The sequence below is a fragment of the Dromaius novaehollandiae genome, chromosome 10 (assembly GCF_036370855.1).
Source record: "Dromaius novaehollandiae isolate bDroNov1 chromosome 10, bDroNov1.hap1, whole genome shotgun sequence".
Taxonomy (NCBI): Eukaryota; Metazoa; Chordata; class Aves; order Casuariiformes; family Dromaiidae; genus Dromaius; species Dromaius novaehollandiae.
The window spans coordinates 13947363-13965650 of record NC_088107.1 but is presented as its reverse complement, the minus strand read 5'-3'; the positions used below and the strand labels follow the sequence as shown (position 1 = coordinate 13965650).

Genomic DNA, 18288 nt, shown 5'->3' with positions numbered 1-18288 from the left:
AGGTTTAAAATGAGGTATGTTGATCAAATGCTTACAAGAGAATCACTGCTTAAAGAGAGAGACAGTGTCACAATGTTAAAATAGAGTCCTAAATATTTTGTTCTTGTAAGCAAGGGGTAGACAATTACATCTTTGTTTTCTGTATGATTTTTGTAGCCAAGGTAAACTGGATTATTTTCTTTGAATTGTTATGGCATGCGTTGTTTTGAACTTTATTTTCTTTGCAATATTAGGTCCGAGTGATGGTGGATTTATGTAACAGCACAAAAGGGATATGCTTAACAGGTATGTCTACGGCCATAAGCATTACACTTATTTTCCCTTCAGGAATATAAAAATACAATGTTTACAGAGAACTTGAGATAGAGTTTAGAATGTCAAAGAAATATGCTATTTACTCTATCAGAATCTACACATTGATTTGATTATTTATTTAAAAAAGATAAATTTATTTTAAAAAGATAACTACTTACTTAAAGTTTACTACTTAGTTATACTTGCTTATTATAAATGCTGGAATTTAAGGAATTCAGCTTATGTTACCTGTATCTATTTCTTTCCCATGTAATTTTCATAAACAAAGCTTATTAGAGTTGAGCGTTTAAAATACTGCTTGACATTTAGTCTTGGTATTTTTGTATGTGTCCCCACAATTAAAGGCATAGCATGGGACGAACATGTAAGTTATGGAAACTTACTTCCATTGAGTAGTTGCTGTGGAGTGGTGGGTCTTAGATAAGCAATGTCTTTACCTTCTCAGCTTTAGGAGTGTGATAACAGGTTATCTGGTTTCACATATCAGTGGGGAGTTGGAATAGGTGATGGCTTGGGCACCAGAAGCTGCGAGAAGTTTCTATGTGATTGGATGAAGAATATGTCAAGTAGTAGCCAATTCATGGGCTTTGAAGATGATAACGGACTGAGCCGTGTATTCTCTTTGAAAATGAGAAGACGGGAAATAAGCCACTGTGTATGAGTTTAAGGAAAATACTTCACTTGGTGTCTGGTTTATCTTTTCAATTGGCTATAAGGGCCATTTGACTCTACTGATTTCAACACAAGTGAGAATTACCATAGTATAGACAGGTGTTAAACACTGCTTCTGAAACTGCAGGTCAATTCTGCTTGCAGCAGAGGGTGAGCCACAGACAGCCTAACTGTGTGTTTCTTTGGGCTCCAGAATTCTGAATTCATGCTGTTTGGTGCCTTTGGCACCTCTTTGCTCTCTTGGCGCAACTAAATTGTGCCTCTCCACACAGTTACGTTGTATCTCTCTTTAATACAGCTTTCTCTAGTATAACCGTCTATGACATTTACTACTTCTCAAGCACGTTTCTTATTTATCTTATGCTGATACAAGGATAATCAGGATCCTCAGAATTTTAGATGACAAAGTAATTGAGGGTACTAATGGACATTACATGCATAGCATGGAAAATATGGTCATTTAGTGGAGAATTGGCAGACAGTTATTAACTGATGTTACTGTCTGTACTGATTAAAAGCAATCATCCCTGTAATGGTATTATAAAATGCTTTTCACTTTACTCATAATGCTTTCTAATTAATGCTGAAATTTGTCATCTTCAGGGGAGATCTTGTAATTTCTACAGTTTTCTATTTTTTAGAGTTTTTCTTGAAACAAGACAGTACTTTGTCAGCTGGATAGAAATGTTTGCAGAATTAATTTCATTCTTTAATTGCAGCAAGCACCTTTCTTTGTATCCTCCTAACTTTCCCTGTTTTTTAACAAATGTATATTGGAGATCACATAAGAAAAATCTTGTTACAGAAACATTTTTGGTTAATACCTTACTCTTGCCTGCTATGCTTCCTTCTCATTAAGACCCTGTTCTGGAACTAAGTCAGAGAGAACAAGATGAATTTTAGTGTGTTACATGTTTCTGAATAACTAAGGCAAGTCCAGTTTCTAAAATACAGTACATTTCTGTGGGCAACCTGGTCCAGTCTAGAGAACAATCAAATGTAAAAAGCTCAACTGTGATTTAGATGTAGTTGATAGGAATGGCAAATTTTTTGTTTTTTTTCCTTATATAAATAGTCTGAATCCTGAACTGTGATGAAATACTGAAAAACACAGGGAAGTATGTGTTTTTAAAGTGTATTTTCTACGGGATTTTTAATCATGGCATTCACCAGTACTGTAAAGCTATTCTACTACTATAAAATGATTTTAGAGACCCTTTTACATTGGAAACATGATGATTGCTGGATGACTTAGGTTCGTGGTGTTGGAAAGGCACATAAACCCCTAGTAATGAGATTGTGCTTTAGAGGTTGCTTGTTAAAGCTTTATCATTTGAAATTTGCAGAAGGTTTGTATATATAACTGCTTATAAGGATAATCTTTCAGTAAGTCTAGCTGAGTTTGTGCTAATGCCTCTTTATTAATTTTAATACAAAACAGCTAAATCCATAGATATGCATTTTGAAATTTAAAGGGCTTTTTCTTCCTTTTACTCTTCTGATCTAATGCTAATCAGTTCAATTTGGAATTGGTTTCTGTTTTCTTGCTAGGTTAATCTCACAATTTCTTCTCTTTCTTGTGTTCTTTTGCTTGTTCTTGATGGAGGTCCCCCAGGTCCCCCAGGTAAGATACTTTCATAATTGCAGTAACATTTTTGGACAGTTGAAACAGTTGCTGGTATAAAATGCTGAAATGTAGAAAAGTAACTCTTAGAGAATAATCTTCCTTTGCTAATTAGAATGAGGGAGGATTGAATGACCGCTTTTTTAATTTCTGTCCTTAGGTCAACTTGTGCCCCTTCGGAGAAGGGGGGTGCTTTAGGTATTATAGGTTCACTCCCTCTGCTGGAGGGAGTGGAATAGTTTCACATTTGCTAAAACATACTTGATTAAAATCAGATGGAATCGACAGTAAGCTGCACTTAGCTGAAGAGACGAGTAGATAAGAAAGAATAAACTGGTATTTTAATTAAACATTAAAAAACATCTCTTTAAAAATTTTGGTTAGCGATTTTTCTTTTCTATAAAACAAAAAAAAGGATGATACTGTATTGCCACAGCAAATATAATGGACAATTGTCTAATAGTGTTTAATAAATACAGTGGTTTTAAGGATTAATTGTGTTTAACAGTGAAAATTCAGCTATGCTGTTTGTTCTGTCAAGGGCCTCCTGGACTGGATGGATTGCCTGGCTACAATGGATCAGATGGAGTTCCAGGTATACCAGGACAAAAGGGTGAACCAGGTTTAAATGGAAGAAGAGGAAAAATAGGTATTTTTAGTTTTTGATTTTCTTTGTTAAAAATCCTTTCTTCCTGTTCAAATGCAGTTACTTTTAGACCTTTTTACAGGGTTTCAGTGTATAGGGAGAATTTACATAGTACAGAATTCTGCCTTTGCTGAAAGAAATAACATCTGTTGTCTTATGGTGACTTTTTGTAGGTTACTTCTGGCTTATTTCACAGAGAGGAAGGTTAGGTATAAATATACTATAGAATATTAAGAATTAAAGCTATTAAATGAAATTAATTGAATCTCAGTATTATGAAGTTGCTGGTAAATACCGTCATTGTAAGAATATTTCTATTCCCTTAACCTGTTGACATTAGGGTACTTGGGCTTCAGATGACTTAAAAAAAAAAAAAAAAAAGAAAGAAAGAATTTGGGGTGGGCATTGTTATATGTTACCATAATTTTATGGTAACCCTATGCTTTGGGTCCCATATACGTAAGAATTATGGCTGGAGATGCTTTGGGTTCCAGATACATAATAATTATGGTTGGAGAAAGGAGTAGTATATTTCCATATTTTTCTTCTTTTCTATATTGTCCATTTAGGCTTTAAATTCTTGGAGTAGCTTTTGTTAGTCTCAGCTACATTTCTTAATGCAGGAGTGTCTAAATCCTGCAGAGTCTCCAGGTACTATTGTAATGTAATTGACTCCAACAGATTTATCAGGTCTGCTCAATAGTCCATAGGCTGTGTGCAGTCCACAAGCAATTTTATGTGCTGGTCAACTGTTTGGCCTACCTTACTGTATTCACTGTGACATGTTTCTATGAAGAACGGAGAGGACCAGCAGCAGAAGTGCTGTTGTCTGTTAGCTGTCCAGCTCATCAGCATGTGAGGAAATTGGACAGAGCAAGGGCTGAATACTGAGAAGGGTAGTAGACCTAGCATGTTAGATCCATCAAATCACTGTGCAATAGTTGAAATGGTAGGTAGGTAGTTACTGTGCTCAGCAGCTGTAAACTGCAAAGCAGTCTTTGATTTATCTACTGATTTATCTGATGCACAACAGCTACTTGCAGGTAAGTACTGAAAATCAGTGTCTTCAAGGCAGAGTGTGAAGAAGTGCGTTATGCATGCTGGGAGAGTGAGGAGACAAAAGGGCATCAGAATGGCAGTGTTGTGTGGGGAGTGGAGAAGACGAAGGGCATGCTGATGAGTGGACAGGCCGGTGTTAGCAGGTAGATGTTTATAGCAGCGCATCTGTTATTCTGACTTTGCACCTTGCCATGTGGGCTTCCTGGCAGGTACAAGTGGGATGATTTTCTACTGTGGTTTGAGACAGTATGTGTTCCTAGGACTTTAGTATTTCTCAACAAATTTTAAAATTGGAAAATGGAAGTGAGAACCTGTCTTCAGAGAATCTAGTGGCAATCGTGCCAAAGACACATTTCAGATTTCACCCCCAAACTGACATTCTGTTTCTGGTTTCACAAAATCAATTTAAATAATTGAATCATAAGTAGAAGAACAAGCGTTTTCTTCTGACAAACTTGATTTATTGCTAACCTATGCCTGCAAGAACACTCGCACTTCTAGTAGTACAATTGTTGCACTTCTCTCTTCTGAAGTGTGAAAATATTAGCTGCCATAGAAGCAGTGTGTGCAGAATGTTATGTCAATTGTACCAGCACAACATTGTTTTCCTTACTGCAAAAGGTTCCAACTGAGATCATACAGGACAAACTGTTGAACATCTTTTTTCAATATGTTTTGCTCCAAATGATCAAGTGCATAAAGTATGTGGACTGATCGTTCATTCTGATGACAAGTGTAGAGGCAGGGTATAGTAGCCATGTGAAGATGTTACTACGTAACTAAATCTATGGTCTGTTGGGACAGTGGAAAATGTTGAAAGTGCAAGAAAGTACTTCTTGAGGAAATGAAGGGGTTCTTTTTAGTCTTGACAAAAGAGATGTTGAAATGTTAGTGTGTAAATACTTCAAGAAAAAGTCTAGAGGAGCCATGAAAATGCCCTTCTTTAATGCCTTACAAATCACAGCTGTTACCAATATTTTACTGACATCTAAATATATTACTTCATACTTTTCCTTAGTATTCCTACTTATGCAAGAGTGCTCCAGCCACTGTTAGCAAGGGCCAGGTCTCTCTATCTCACATTCAAAACTTGGAGAACACTCGGTAAAGAATGCAGTATTTGCACCTAATGGATTGTATGCTGTTGTTTCCCTAGAATATCCAGTTAAAAAGCGAAACAAGTTATACCTACATAGTTAAATTTAGGGGGAAAAAAACCCTAATAAGGTGAATACATTTTGTATAAAAAAATATGTATATTTACTTTAGGAAACATGCTTATTAGTGGAACAGTGCCTTGTTAGTAATGCAATGCTTTTTATTTGTAGGTGTCCCAGGACCAAAAGGTGATCAAGGAGCAAAAGGAGAACCCGGAGAAATGGGTTTACCTGGCAAGGATGGTATGCCAGGAGGAAAAGGTGCAAGAGGAGCAAAGGGTGAAAAAGGGGATGCAAACAACAATGTGATATTAGAAGGTAGGAAGAAGTGCTCTTAGGAGCTGTCTTGGAACAGCATACAGGAAAAAAGAAAAGATATACTCTGCTTTTGCAGCATGAGTGTGGTCTACAAGAGTAGGACCAACAAATATAACCACATTATGCACAGTGGACCTTTTGGGTATTGCTACTGTTCAGATATTAGAATCCCTTAGTAATTGTCTCAAGGGTGTATGTAGCTCCAGAAAGTTAATAGAACTGCCCAGGGGATTGTGTTCCCTTTATAATGCAGTTACACAAAAGCTTTTCTACTCAGGTTTTGGCTGGAGGTTGTATGAATTCCATCCTTTCCAGTATGCTTTTAGACAGTTCATTTCCTCCTACTCTTTCTTACAGTGCATTTTTTTTTCCTATTAGAAAGTAAGGGGCAGATTTCTATTCAGGAATGCATGAGTGAAGCATCATGGCAGTCACAAATAGAAGCTGCCTAAAATTATAGCACTGTAGATGCCTGTAATCCAGACAGATGAATTGGGTTAGAACTTCTGAAATTCTAGATGGTTCATCGTCTACCAAACAGCATCCAGTGAGTTTATTGAGCTATATTCCTGTACACAGCAACCTCTTAAGAAAAGTAAGGCTGCTTTAGAGATCTCTCCAAATCTATCATATCAGTGGACACATGCAGTTCTCTGCAGGTTGCCTGTTTGCCTACAGGGCCTGCAACATCATACTCTGTTTTGTGCATAGGCGCAAAGGGTGAGCCAGGACCGCCAGGGCCCCCTGGACCACCTGGGCCCCCAGGGCCCCCAGGAAAACGTAAAGGTAAAGCACACCTTCCGGAGAACATATACAGCAGCAAATGCACAGGTTAGTTCTTTCCTTTGTTCTCTCTAGTGTTATTGATAGGTTCAAGATTATACTCATTGTTCTGAGTCTCACAAAGCAGTAAGCATATTTTAATTTTGTTGTCTGTAATAAAACTGCACAAACTTAAAGCTGATCGTATACTTAAATGTTTTGCTGAAATGTAGTCTAGACGAAGCAGCAAGCTGCCTCTGGTATAATCTCTCTCTTTTACTTCTATTCTTAATCCTCAGGCAAAGTATCTACATGTGGGGTTTTCTGCTAGGTGGGGTAGGTTTGGAAAGTAAGAGAAATGCTGTTGAAATTTTTAGCTTTTAAATGCTGAATTTTTAAATTATATGTAAATATACCACCTGTTAACTAGGCTGCATAATGAAATTAATTTTATGTAATGAAATGCCTGGTCACTGGCAGAACTGAGGTAAGCTGAGCTGGCCAAGACTTTTAAAAGCTGCAGGAAGGTAAAAGGCTTTTTTGGGACTTTGTGTCCAAAAGAATACAGAAGTTTCGGAATAAGGAGATTTCTAGTTCTTTTCTATTTTTGCTATTTATCATTATTGCAGATGTTTTGCCATCCCAAGTGACAGGTAGATCACAACTCCTTTATTTGCTCTACTCTAGCTGTGCTTATGAACTACAGCTAATTCTAATATTCAGAAAGGAGAAATTAAACTTCAAACTGCTGCAGTGATTGGCTGTGAATTGTACTGCAAATAATGTCAGAACCAACATCTGAGTTTCCAGACTGCCGATTCATAGACCATAAGCTGAATTATAGCTGCTGCATTGGCAAGTTGCTAAAGCTGTCTTGTTCTTTTGGGGAATTTTTGTTTTTGTTTTTTTAGTCACTGATTTGTATGCTGACATACTAACAGTCTGCTGTGAAATATCTTTGGTATGATTTTCAGATATGCTAGACACCAGTAAACGCCCAAGAATTGAATTTCGTATTGTGGGTGTTAAAAAGATCAAGTCAGTGTTTCATGTCACAACTTCTGTCAATGTTTTAGTGGCTCTTTTTGTCATATAGATTAAAATTATGCCTCAGATGAAGTGTGTGTGTGTGTGTGTGTGTGTGTGCATTTGCATGTTTGTTTTTAATCAGTGAAGTACTTCCTCTGTGGTGTGAAGCATATATGGAGAAAGGTTAATTGGAATAGATCTCCTCCACTAGCAGGTGACTGGTTGGAAGCAGCTTGCTGTCTACATGTTACTTTGTAAACATGTTGACAGATATAGTGTACTGAGCATATTTTTCTATGCCTGAAGTTTGTATGGATTTAAATATATTAATATTAGCTAAGCGCTTTAGAGAAGAAGGTATTGGTGGATATGGCCTCTGCTGTCCTTGTCCTTAAACACTGGACAACAGTGCTTTTGGTACCAAAGATGATTGCTGCTTGCAGTTACTCTTGGTATTGCTAAAGTTCAGGGACAAATTTTCCTCCTAGATGAGAAGTTTTGTTTTTGGTGAGGTCAGAGTGATCCAATAAAAGAATAGCAAAGAATGTCTTGATTACTAATCTTCCTTCTTTCACATTTCTAGAAGAGAAAGGAGTCATCTCTGAAAGTGTTTGGTTAAGTGGGTTTTCTTTTGTAATTGAGAATGTAGTTTCTTGAGAGGCATACCAAAGGCGAATAACATAAAAACTTCATGCAGTTAAGTCTGAAATATGCAGTCTGATCAGTGTGTCTTACCATTAATAGGGTGATGTGATTTTATGCTCCAGTGATAAAGATGTGGGGAGGGGAGCAGAGTTCTTCTCCAGTGTTAAGAGAAAAGCTTTTGGTGGTAGTGGATTTGAAACATTCTTCTCCCATTTTTTTCTTCTGCCAGTTCGACATCACTAGCCCTTTACCTTGTAGGCAAAGTACACAGTATTAAGGCTTTCTAGCACCTAAATTGTCTGCTGCAAGGAGATAACTGGTGATTAGTCATTAGCAATGTCTGTTTTAGCTTGTAGTTTTGAGTGAGCCAGGCTTAGTACGTGCATTAACATTTTTTCCCCCTCTGACCATCGTTCTGCACAGTTTGCTAAGATGAAAATCTTTTTTGTTATAGCTGCTATTAAACAGTTACACTGAATGTTTAATACTGAATGGAACATATATCAATTATTTCCCCCTCTTGTTTTTTCAATATAGCATGTAATTGTAGTAGCATGTAAAAAGCTCAGTCAGGAGGTGCTGGGCATTGAAGTGTTAGAAAGGAGCCCGAAAAGGCTCCTTACAATGCAAAGTAGATAGTTGAGCAGAAATCGGATCCTAATTGAGATACAGATATGCAGGACTGCTGTGAAAGATCTAATAGGACCATTTACACAGGTAGCTTGTTATAAAGTGTGGACTGAGGTGCTTTGGAAGATAAGCTATTTGGTGGATTTTTAAAGGATTTGAAACCCTGTGGTGCTAAGGAGAGTTATGCTCAAATAACTCTGCACAGAAGAGATTTTCCTCAACTAGCCTTTACTTTTTATGAGCAGTAGGCTGAGATCTCATTATCAAAATGCAAAGAATAAAACAGCTTTTATAATCTGGAAATTAAATATTTATACCCTTTTAATAAAAAGAGAACACACATGCTGCTTTACAACTGTAACTAACTTCTTACATAAGAATATAAGAATGTTTTCTTCAGATAAAATTTTGAAATGATAAATCTATTTCCTTAGCAGAAGAGAGCAATGAGTTTGGAAGCTCAGGTGTATTTTCTCTCAATGGTACTGTTAGCTAATTCTAAAAGAAACAAAACATTCCTGCTCCTCTCTCCCTTGCTCTTTCCTTCTCTCCCTCCTTCTCTCCTTCCCTTTTTCTCTCCCCCACTTTCACAGATAGTACAAATCAATAGTTTTATTGTCTTGTAAACTATTTACTTTCAGCCAGAATACTTTATGCTCAGAATCAGTAGGATATTTATCTTTTTTGATGGAAAGAAAGCAGTGAAAGTTTCACATAGCAGTCTCTGACTGCAAACTCTTTTTTAGTTGTTGATGCTCTGTTTCATGCAGCTGAAAGTTCTCAGAGAATATTGCAAATGTTTGCAAATCCAAATAGTGCACTTGGCTTCACCAGAAACACTGACCTGGTCCTTGACTATTTCAGACTCTCAGATAAGCTGTCGTCTAGGGGAATTGCTCATACAGCTAACTGTGTAAATTAGAATTAGCCCAAAAAAATAAGCTTATGCATTGTAATTTCTTAATTTTTGCTGATCAAGTTCCTTTTTCTGAGATATTTTGAGAATGTTTTGAGATCAGGAGCCCAAAAGGGATCCAGAGAGACTGCTAGATTCTGGCTATAGGCACTCATCTCCTTGTGGCTGGATTGTCTGGTTGTGCCTTTTTTTTTGGAAATACGTTGTGATCACTTACAAACTTTCAAGGTCGTATCACCAAATATCCTTGATAAGTGGATGGAAGAAGTATGTTTTGTTCTTGCTCTGTTTTGAAATAGTTTCTTTCTGTATGAACAAAGAGAGGATATAACCTACAGGAGAAAACAACAGTGCAATGTAATCTGTCCTTTTTTTTCCCCCGAATGTCACACTACCCTTTCAGCATTACTTTATCATTATATCATTTTCTTACCACTGTGCTGCCCATTTAAACTTCATCATAATCGTGTATAGCCCAGAGATCTATTGAAAAGCAGCAATGAAAATGCATGGCCCAAAGAGTTTGCAGCCTACCTGTCAGGCAGGGTGAACTCTGCTAATCCCATTCTTACATCCCATCTCCTCACGAACAAGGCTGCAGTGAAATGAAGTTATCTTCGGCACAGAGCTGAGAACTCTTCTTTCTCCATTTGAAGCAAAATAAAATGTCTTGCATTGTTTTAAAGGCAAAAGAGGTTTCTCAGTTTATAGAAAAAAAGAGCATAAGTAATTTCATTCAGGCATTGTTTTAGCAATGAATACTAAGGAAAAACCCAACCAGCTACCTTTTGAATACCTAACGCTAGCCCCCCTCCCCCCTTTTTTTTTGTAAACCATTTCTATGTGTGGAAGGGATATGGTGTATAATTTTATTCAGTCTTTCACATTGTTTCTTTACTGTTATAAATTAAAAATGGCATTGATGACTGACCTGCATTCTTATGACTAGGTTTTCAGTGTATGTGTTAGTATATTACTACTGTTTGGGGCATTAATGGCCGGAGTGCAACTTCCACGGTTGCCTGCAGAGCCCACCCCCTCTGCTGGCGTAGGTAGGTCTGGACATGAAGCTTTGAGTTTAGCCATAACTAATTCCCAAAGAAACATTTTTGGTATTATTGACAAATCAGCCAGCTGCCAATTATCTCAGTCATCTAACATTATTTGAGGAAAGGTGCAAAACTGTTTTTCTGAGCAGCTACTTAGAAATTCACAGCTAGGGAATTAAATCTGTTGAGCAAAATTACTTACTCCTCAAAGTTGACTGTAAGCTGGACGATTTTAAGAAACAAAGCAGCCCAAACACTTAATTTCCTTCGGAGAAGGGAGAGAAGGTCTCTCGTTTTCATTTGATTTTTTTTTTGGCCAGACGAACCTAAGGTTTTCCCAGTTGTAAACACCCTCTGTCTCAAAGGGACTATACTTTTTAACTCCTGGCTCAAAACCATATCTACCTGGAGATTACTTTTGTTAATGATGTATTAATAATGTGGAGACTTGGGAGAGAAACTAATTGATTTGGTCTTGGCAATTCTGTAAACCAAGACAGAGACAAAATTAGAACTTGTGAACCTTTGGCTTCACTTTTAAGCTCAGCCCATTCGATCATGTTGTTTAGCGTTGACATGATGTAAGTGCCATTGACTGGTTTGGGAAATGTTAGTCCCCTTGTGGAGAAGAATGTTGCTGTCTGCAAAAGGTAAAACCTGGATGTACAAGATGCTTGCTCAGATACAAGAATTCTAGAGGAAAAATACTATGGTGATAGTTTTGCTGCCAAAAGCAGAGTGATACTAGATGAGAGCAAGTCAAAAGCTGCAACAGGATTGCTTTTCATAATGAAACATGGCAAGGAAAACCTTGCCCCTCTTTAGTCCTTTTGTGTCTTTAGGAACCTTGTGTATTTTTAATGATATACTGTACTATATTTTTAATTGTGAACATATATTGGAGAAAAGTTACGTCTTTCCATCTAGCTAACCTTCATTTTAATGGAAAGAAAACAATATTTTGTATTTTATAAGATGATAAATTTGAGTGAGTCCAGAGTTGGTGTTTTGCTCTTGAAGTTCTTTTCATTATCAACTTCATGAAGTGCCAAATATGCAGAATTTTAGATTTAAATAAGGGCATACCCATATCCACTAGTATTGAATGAAGATATTAAATTGAGTGATTATATTAATAGATCATTTCAAATACAAAAAAGACACTTTTTGAAAAGTAAGAAATTTAGTAGAGTCACTAAATACCTATCTGTTAATGCCAAATATAGAAAAATGCTAATTTTTTTTTACCCCTCTCTCTCAATTCTAGGTGAGACATGTGCTGTACCAAATGATGACACTTTGGCTGGAAAAGCTGAAGACAGAACCAGTGATCATTCAAAAAAAGCTGGTAATCTACTACAGAAAGTAAGACTAACTGCTGCTGACTGCTTTAAAGTCAGAGATAATGGACATGTGCTTTTTCTCTGCTAGAATGTGTCATAACATCTGTAGGAAGTCCTGTTCACCTTGTCAGTGTACAGCAAACATTTGGAACTTGGATGCGGGAACCTGCAAATATAAGTGATGAAAGGATTTGGCTTACCATGCATTTTTCAGGTACACTAGAAATTGTTCCTGATCAGAAGTCTAGTGGTATATTAATATTGCTTTCTTAATTCACAGAATCACGGAATAGTTGAAGTTGGAAGGGATCTCTGGAGATCATCTGGTCCAAACACCCTGCTCAAGCAGGGTCAACTAGAGCAGGTTGCCCAGGACTGTGTCCAGTTGGCTTTTGAATATCCCCAAGAATGGAGACTCCACAACCTCTCTGGGCAACCTGTTCCAGTGTTCAAAACTTAAAAAATGTTTTCTTATGGAATTCATTCAACCTAAACTAATATTTCTAGTTAAGTCTGATGATAAATTTTACCCACATCTATCTTCAGAAAATTTTCTGTATTACCTGTGTGATATGTGATTATATACATGATTACAGACTTTTTTTCTTATGATTTTCATACATTTGTATTATTTTCAGACATTTTCAGAATCCAGTGTTGACTCTGAAAATAGTTTTAGGATTTTTTTTAACCAATCCCAGTTTTAAATGCATGTTGTTCATGCCTTTGTATTCTTTGCTTTTAACAGTTTCCTATGGTTTTACTTCCCTAAATTGTATGTAAGCATTTTGCCTTTTCTGCTTGGTAAGCCATGAAAATGAATCAGATTCTGCACGAGGTACACGTAGTGCAGGACAATTTCCAGGACCTAAGTGGAAAAAGGAAATACTATATGTGTATTTGCCAACTGTTTTTAGAATTTGAGCCTGTCAGGTCAGTGGGATGCAGGCACTTGAATAGCTGTATAGATTTTTAGCATTTGATTATTTTATTGTGTTCCAGGGTTGTTGAATCAGTGCTGAAAACACAAATACGCTTGTCTGTCAGAAACTTTATTCTTGTTGAATTTTAGTAGAGATTGAAATTTAGGGTAGACATTTCAGCAATTAGATAAACCAGATGACAGTATTCTCATGTTATTCCCTCCGTTTAGGAAACTCTATAAAAGAATATGAGAATTCCAATGCATTGCTGAATGACAGCTACAGGATCATTAACATCACAGGGTTCTTTTATGGATGTGGTCATGCAGTACAAAACAATCATCTGTACTACCAAAAGGGAGGAACCAATGTCATTCTGAAGTAAGTCAAACAGTTGGCTTAAGGCAAATCATGTTTTGGAAGGAGGAGCAATTGCTCAGAGTGATGGAGAGGAACCTCAGCTGGAAAAGCAGAAGACTTTTCTGTACCATTTTGTTTCTTTTGGGGCCTGTCTAGAATAGGAAGAATGGAGGGAATGATCACCAACTTAATGACTAATTCTTTCCCATCTGTCACTGGAATGTGGGCTACCGACCTTCCATACAGTCTGTGTGTTCAGATGCTGAGGGAGGAAAGGGAACTGGGAGGGTAGTCCAGGTCCATTTCTCTGCTCTGCCAGTTCTTTAGACATTGTTAGAGCCACGTCCAAGCTGTTAACTTTTGCAGTTGCTACATGATACATGTGGGGCAACTGGACCTCAAGATTAACAAGATGTCATGTGCAGAGATGACAGCTGACTTTTCTGTTGCGTGTCTTGGGGTCCAGCAGGCTTGTATTATACATTATATTGCTTTGAGTGTCCTTGCACTTCTTGGCTGTATTCATAACTGCCTGAAAGAAATGGGAACTGACTAAGGAATTTGGGGCTCAGGAAAAAAGAATTTGATTAAAGAAAGCAAGCCGTGTTTGTACCTGCATCAGGGTGGGAATTGGTTCAGTCCCAGTTTAGGGGACAAGAATGAGGAGTTATATGGTGGAAACCCACTTGTGGAGCATCTTGGCTTTCCGGAGCTTCCTGCTGGGGTGACATAAATGCGTTGTGCTCAGATAGCACCATTCTTAGCCAGTAGAAGTTGAGTTGTTGGCTAGCGTGGGGGAATGCGCTAAGGCATCAGCCGAGGACATGGTGACCCAGTGAACTGCACATTCCATTGCTGAGGAGTGGCTCCACTGGTTGATTTCTCATAATCAGAAATTTCTACAACTGTCCCAAAATGTCTCCCTGAATTTGAACTGGGAATTACATCTATATTTCTTCACTTTCTATTGAGGACAGAGACAGATAGTAGAAATCAAAAACAAAATGCCATCTTGTGGGAAGAGCCAAATACAGACAGTCCAAGGGCAAGTAAAAGATTGCATCTGCTTTCAAGTTCCCTTACATGACTCTGATGTTTGAGCCAAGAACATTACTATACTTTGATGTCTCTTCCCAAGCAGGTGTGAGCGTCTTCTTCCTATTATCACTTGGAAGCCAAGGAATGTGAACAAGCTGCTTGGGATTGTATAATATTTATTCTGCCAGAGACGTGCCCACCTTTTGGCAGCCTCCTTTAAATAGTCAGGGGTTTTTGTTTTTTAAATGAGCAACTCTGTCTAAGCAATAGTGTGATAGGACAGAGGTTCCTTACCCTTGCTGGAGTATCACTAATTGGGGACTGCCTTCATGTAGAGATCAACACAGGTTATCTGTAAAAGTTTGAGAACCTGTCTGAGAAGTTGTTGAGAGATGTTCAGTTTCTGTTCAGTTATCATCTCTAAGATCATTTACCTCCAGCACAGATGGGAGTAGGCACTATGAACTCTGTGATAGTGAAGTCTTTGATTTTGGGCTGGAAAAAGATATGCTTCAGGGATTTTTTTGTATTTAATGTAAAGGACAGGTAAGGACTTGGCTGGCTGATATTGCGAATGTTGAAAAATATGTAAAAGGAAAATTCCATGTCTTATTTAAAAGCTGTCAAAAAATAGGTTTGTCTGATCTCCTCTGGCAGGTTTTCTCTCAATGGTCAGATCCCTTATGTTATGAATGCTTCATCCCTTCCTTTGTTTCATAAGGTGCTTTCCCACATCTGTTCTTTTTTGTTGACTTCATTCATCATAGTGATCAGAAACATGTTTGTAGCTTGAGCTTTGCTGTGGTTGATGAAATGTTGCACAACATTTTGTCATTTACTCCAAGCTGGCAGCCAGTTAACGAATTTTTGACCCATTTGGAGTGCTAGGCTAGACTGTCCTTGATGGGAGGGGGAAGAACCTCAAGGATGAAACTTGCCTTCTCTGCTGCCTTCAGAATTTTCACATAAAAGGGGAATGGGAAAAGAGGATGTTATCCTTTGTATTGCGGATCTTACAAATCTGTAATAAATCTTGTCAGCTCTGTCTAGAAAAACTCCTGAAGAGCTGCATTTCTGTGGGACTACTCTTGCTAAGGGTGCTTGTCTTTCCAGACCTTTCCCATGCATGAGATTATTTACAAGTATGAAGTGAGTAACAAGAATAACTGTGTGGCGCACATGTCTCAGAAATTTCTCCAGCCATGAGGCATTTTTTGTGATATACTCATGATGCTGGGATATGGAATTGCTGCAGACATTAGTTTTACAAAAGCTGAGGGAAACATCTAGCTGCTTGAATGCTTGAATTTTCTTAGCATGATTTTCTAGTACATGCTATCAACATCTCTTCCACAGAGAAATGATCCTTCCAGTATTTTGTCCTTCTATTGCAAGTCCCTGGATCTGAGATGTCCCTGTCATTGAGTCTGTCTTCTCAGAGAACTTTTGGAACTGTAGCAGATTCCTGTACTGAGTAGTATTGTTTTTTTTCTGTATTTGAGAAACTGAGCTATATAGCTAAAGTCAGACTATTAAATGTGCTTCATTACAGAATGCATTTCTTAAAAGGATAAAGCCTACTCTGTCTGCCTTTGCTTAAGTGTTGTGTTATTTAGTAATTAAATGCTAAATGCAATAGTGTCCTGATAGTAGCTGATTACCCTATTGAACTAGTAGGAGAACTCAATTTAAACAGCTAAGGGCTGCCGTTTTCAGATTACCATCCTATTAAGGAATTTCAAGGAATATAAACAGTTTTGATACATCAGAGGTAAGACATTCAGTCCCTCCTGATGGAGGCCAGTAGGAGGTCAGAATGTTGGCTCTGCAAAAGCAGAACTTCTATTCCTTTGATGTTTCTTTGAGCAAATCACTGTATTATCTGAACTGTTTTTGAAAGAGGAACTCTAAGACTAGGTGAACCTGCCCAGAATTCATGCTGCTTTGTCCATCACATTTTTTCCCTCTAGTTCCCACTTAGTAGAAAGCAAAGCAACATTTTTTTGTACAGACTTCCTTTACCAAGTGTAGTGCTTAACTTACTATCTATCTAACTCATTTTCACACCCATTCCTTCTTTTAGTTGGCTTCTTTCATCTTGATGATAACAAAAATGTTCATAGACTAAATAAAGTGAGACCTACCGAAGCGAGATCATGCTATTGTGCACCTGTTAGATTAGCTATTACTTTGGCATTTCTGCATATAGCTTTTTTCCTAGTGTTTTGGAAGGTGCTCTGTGAGTGAGGTACTTCATCTTAAAAGACATCAGAATGGTCCTTGAGCTTAAATATTATCAATAATAATGTAGTCAGAATCAATTCAGCCAACCAGTGTGTATAAAAACAATTCTTTAACACAATATACTGAATACTTATTTTATTTCATTTCAGACTTGGGCTTGATAGAGCATCATCGGGCACACTGATAATTGAAAATGCCTTATATCACGGTCGTAACTACCTCTTTTCTAACTCGAAGACATATTTCAATGTAGCAGTGGATGAAAAGGGTCTTTGGATTATATATGCCTCAAGTACTGATGAAAATATAATAGTAGCACATGTTGATGAAGAAACATTTTCAGTCGTTCGGCATATCAACACTACATATCCTAAGTCCAAGGCTGGTAACGCATTCATAGCATGTGGAGTTATGTATGTTACTGATACTAAGGATATGACAGTAACTTTCGCTTTTGATTTATTGAAAGAGAAGCAGATTGATGCAAGCTTTGAGTTACGCTCTTCACAGTCTGTTCTTGCTATGCTTTCATACAGTTTAAGAGACAAGAACTTGTATACATGGGAGAATGGGAGTTTAATGGTATACCCTGTACGTTTTGGCAGATGAATATATTATAAAATGGTGTGTCATGGGAGCCCTGTTTGGCTAAATAGATTATTTAAAGCTATATCATATACACAGCAGGTGGGTCTCTTCACTTCTCAGTATACATCTTCTGTTGGCTGATGGTGGTTTGTATGCATGCATAAAAGGGAGATCAGACCCCTTTGTATAAATACACTTAAAATTATATAGGCCATTCTTGGCTTTTTAGAAGAAGAGCTGTCCAGTATTGCAGCTGGCACCCAGCACAGTCTTGCTTTTGTTTTTCCTCTGTTATTCAGCCTATAATTACATTTAATGTACACTGATTATTCCACAGTCATGTGTTCAGCTGTGACTATTTTTAACTCGCAGTTGCAATTACCTTATCTGCAATCATTTTCTAGTCAGTAATTATGGTTTAGTATAAATGTCTAAATAATGAATTCTTGTGTACAAATACATTTCTCTGTCATTTTCACTTAATACTTTCCACTGACTCTCTGTGAACATTTTTTGACAATGGTATACAGCTGTTAAAAATAATGGGGATGGAAACAGTTGTTTAAATAGGAAAAAAAAGCAGAAACTTGGAATTGGTAAGTCTGGCCAATTACATGATCAAAAGCAAAATCCAGCCCAAGTACAAGGAAAATGGGAATGACAGCATTATTAAGTATCATTGAAGTATGTGAAATTGTGTTGAGTGAAGGGGGAAGGAAAGTAATTGGATTTAAATTGATGGAAGATGTAAAAATATAAGATTAAAACTCCATTTTTAACAGTGTTTGAGTTGCTTGTGTTGCTGCAGACTCCTCCTTCCTCCTCACTGGTATGTAAACTATACCATTTCATGGAAGTATAACTAACTTGTTTGTGCAGTTATATTTCTAATAAATCTTCCCCACATTCATCAACTATAGGAGCTATAGGTAAAAAACAACAGGAACTTTTCGATTTTAAATTTTGTTTC

At 37.4% G+C, this 18288-nt stretch overlaps 1 protein-coding gene across 5 annotated transcripts in view; it reads left to right on the top strand.

Moving 5' to 3' along the window:
• Positions 1–18102, top strand: part of GLDN (gliomedin) — a 117297-nt gene extending 99195 nt beyond the window's left edge. For 4 of the 5 annotated variants that reach the window (XM_064517361.1, XM_064517363.1, XM_064517362.1 and 1 more), the window contains 9 exons: positions 234–285; positions 2594–2611; positions 3153–3260; positions 5645–5791; positions 6503–6622; positions 12090–12170; positions 12254–12379; positions 13319–13469; positions 16880–18102. In XM_064517361.1, the coding sequence (XP_064373431.1) occupies positions 234–285; positions 2594–2611; positions 3153–3260; positions 5645–5791; positions 6503–6622; positions 12090–12170; positions 12254–12379; positions 13319–13469; positions 16880–17339 (1263 nt within the window). In that variant the 3' untranslated portion in view covers positions 17340–18102. The remainder of the gene's footprint in view (positions 1–233; positions 286–2593; positions 2612–3152; positions 3261–5644; positions 5792–6502; positions 6623–12089; positions 12171–12253; positions 12380–13318; positions 13470–16879) is intronic. The other variant, XM_064517360.1, reaches the window with a different exon arrangement.
• The last annotated feature ends 186 nt before the right edge of the window (positions 18103–18288 follow it).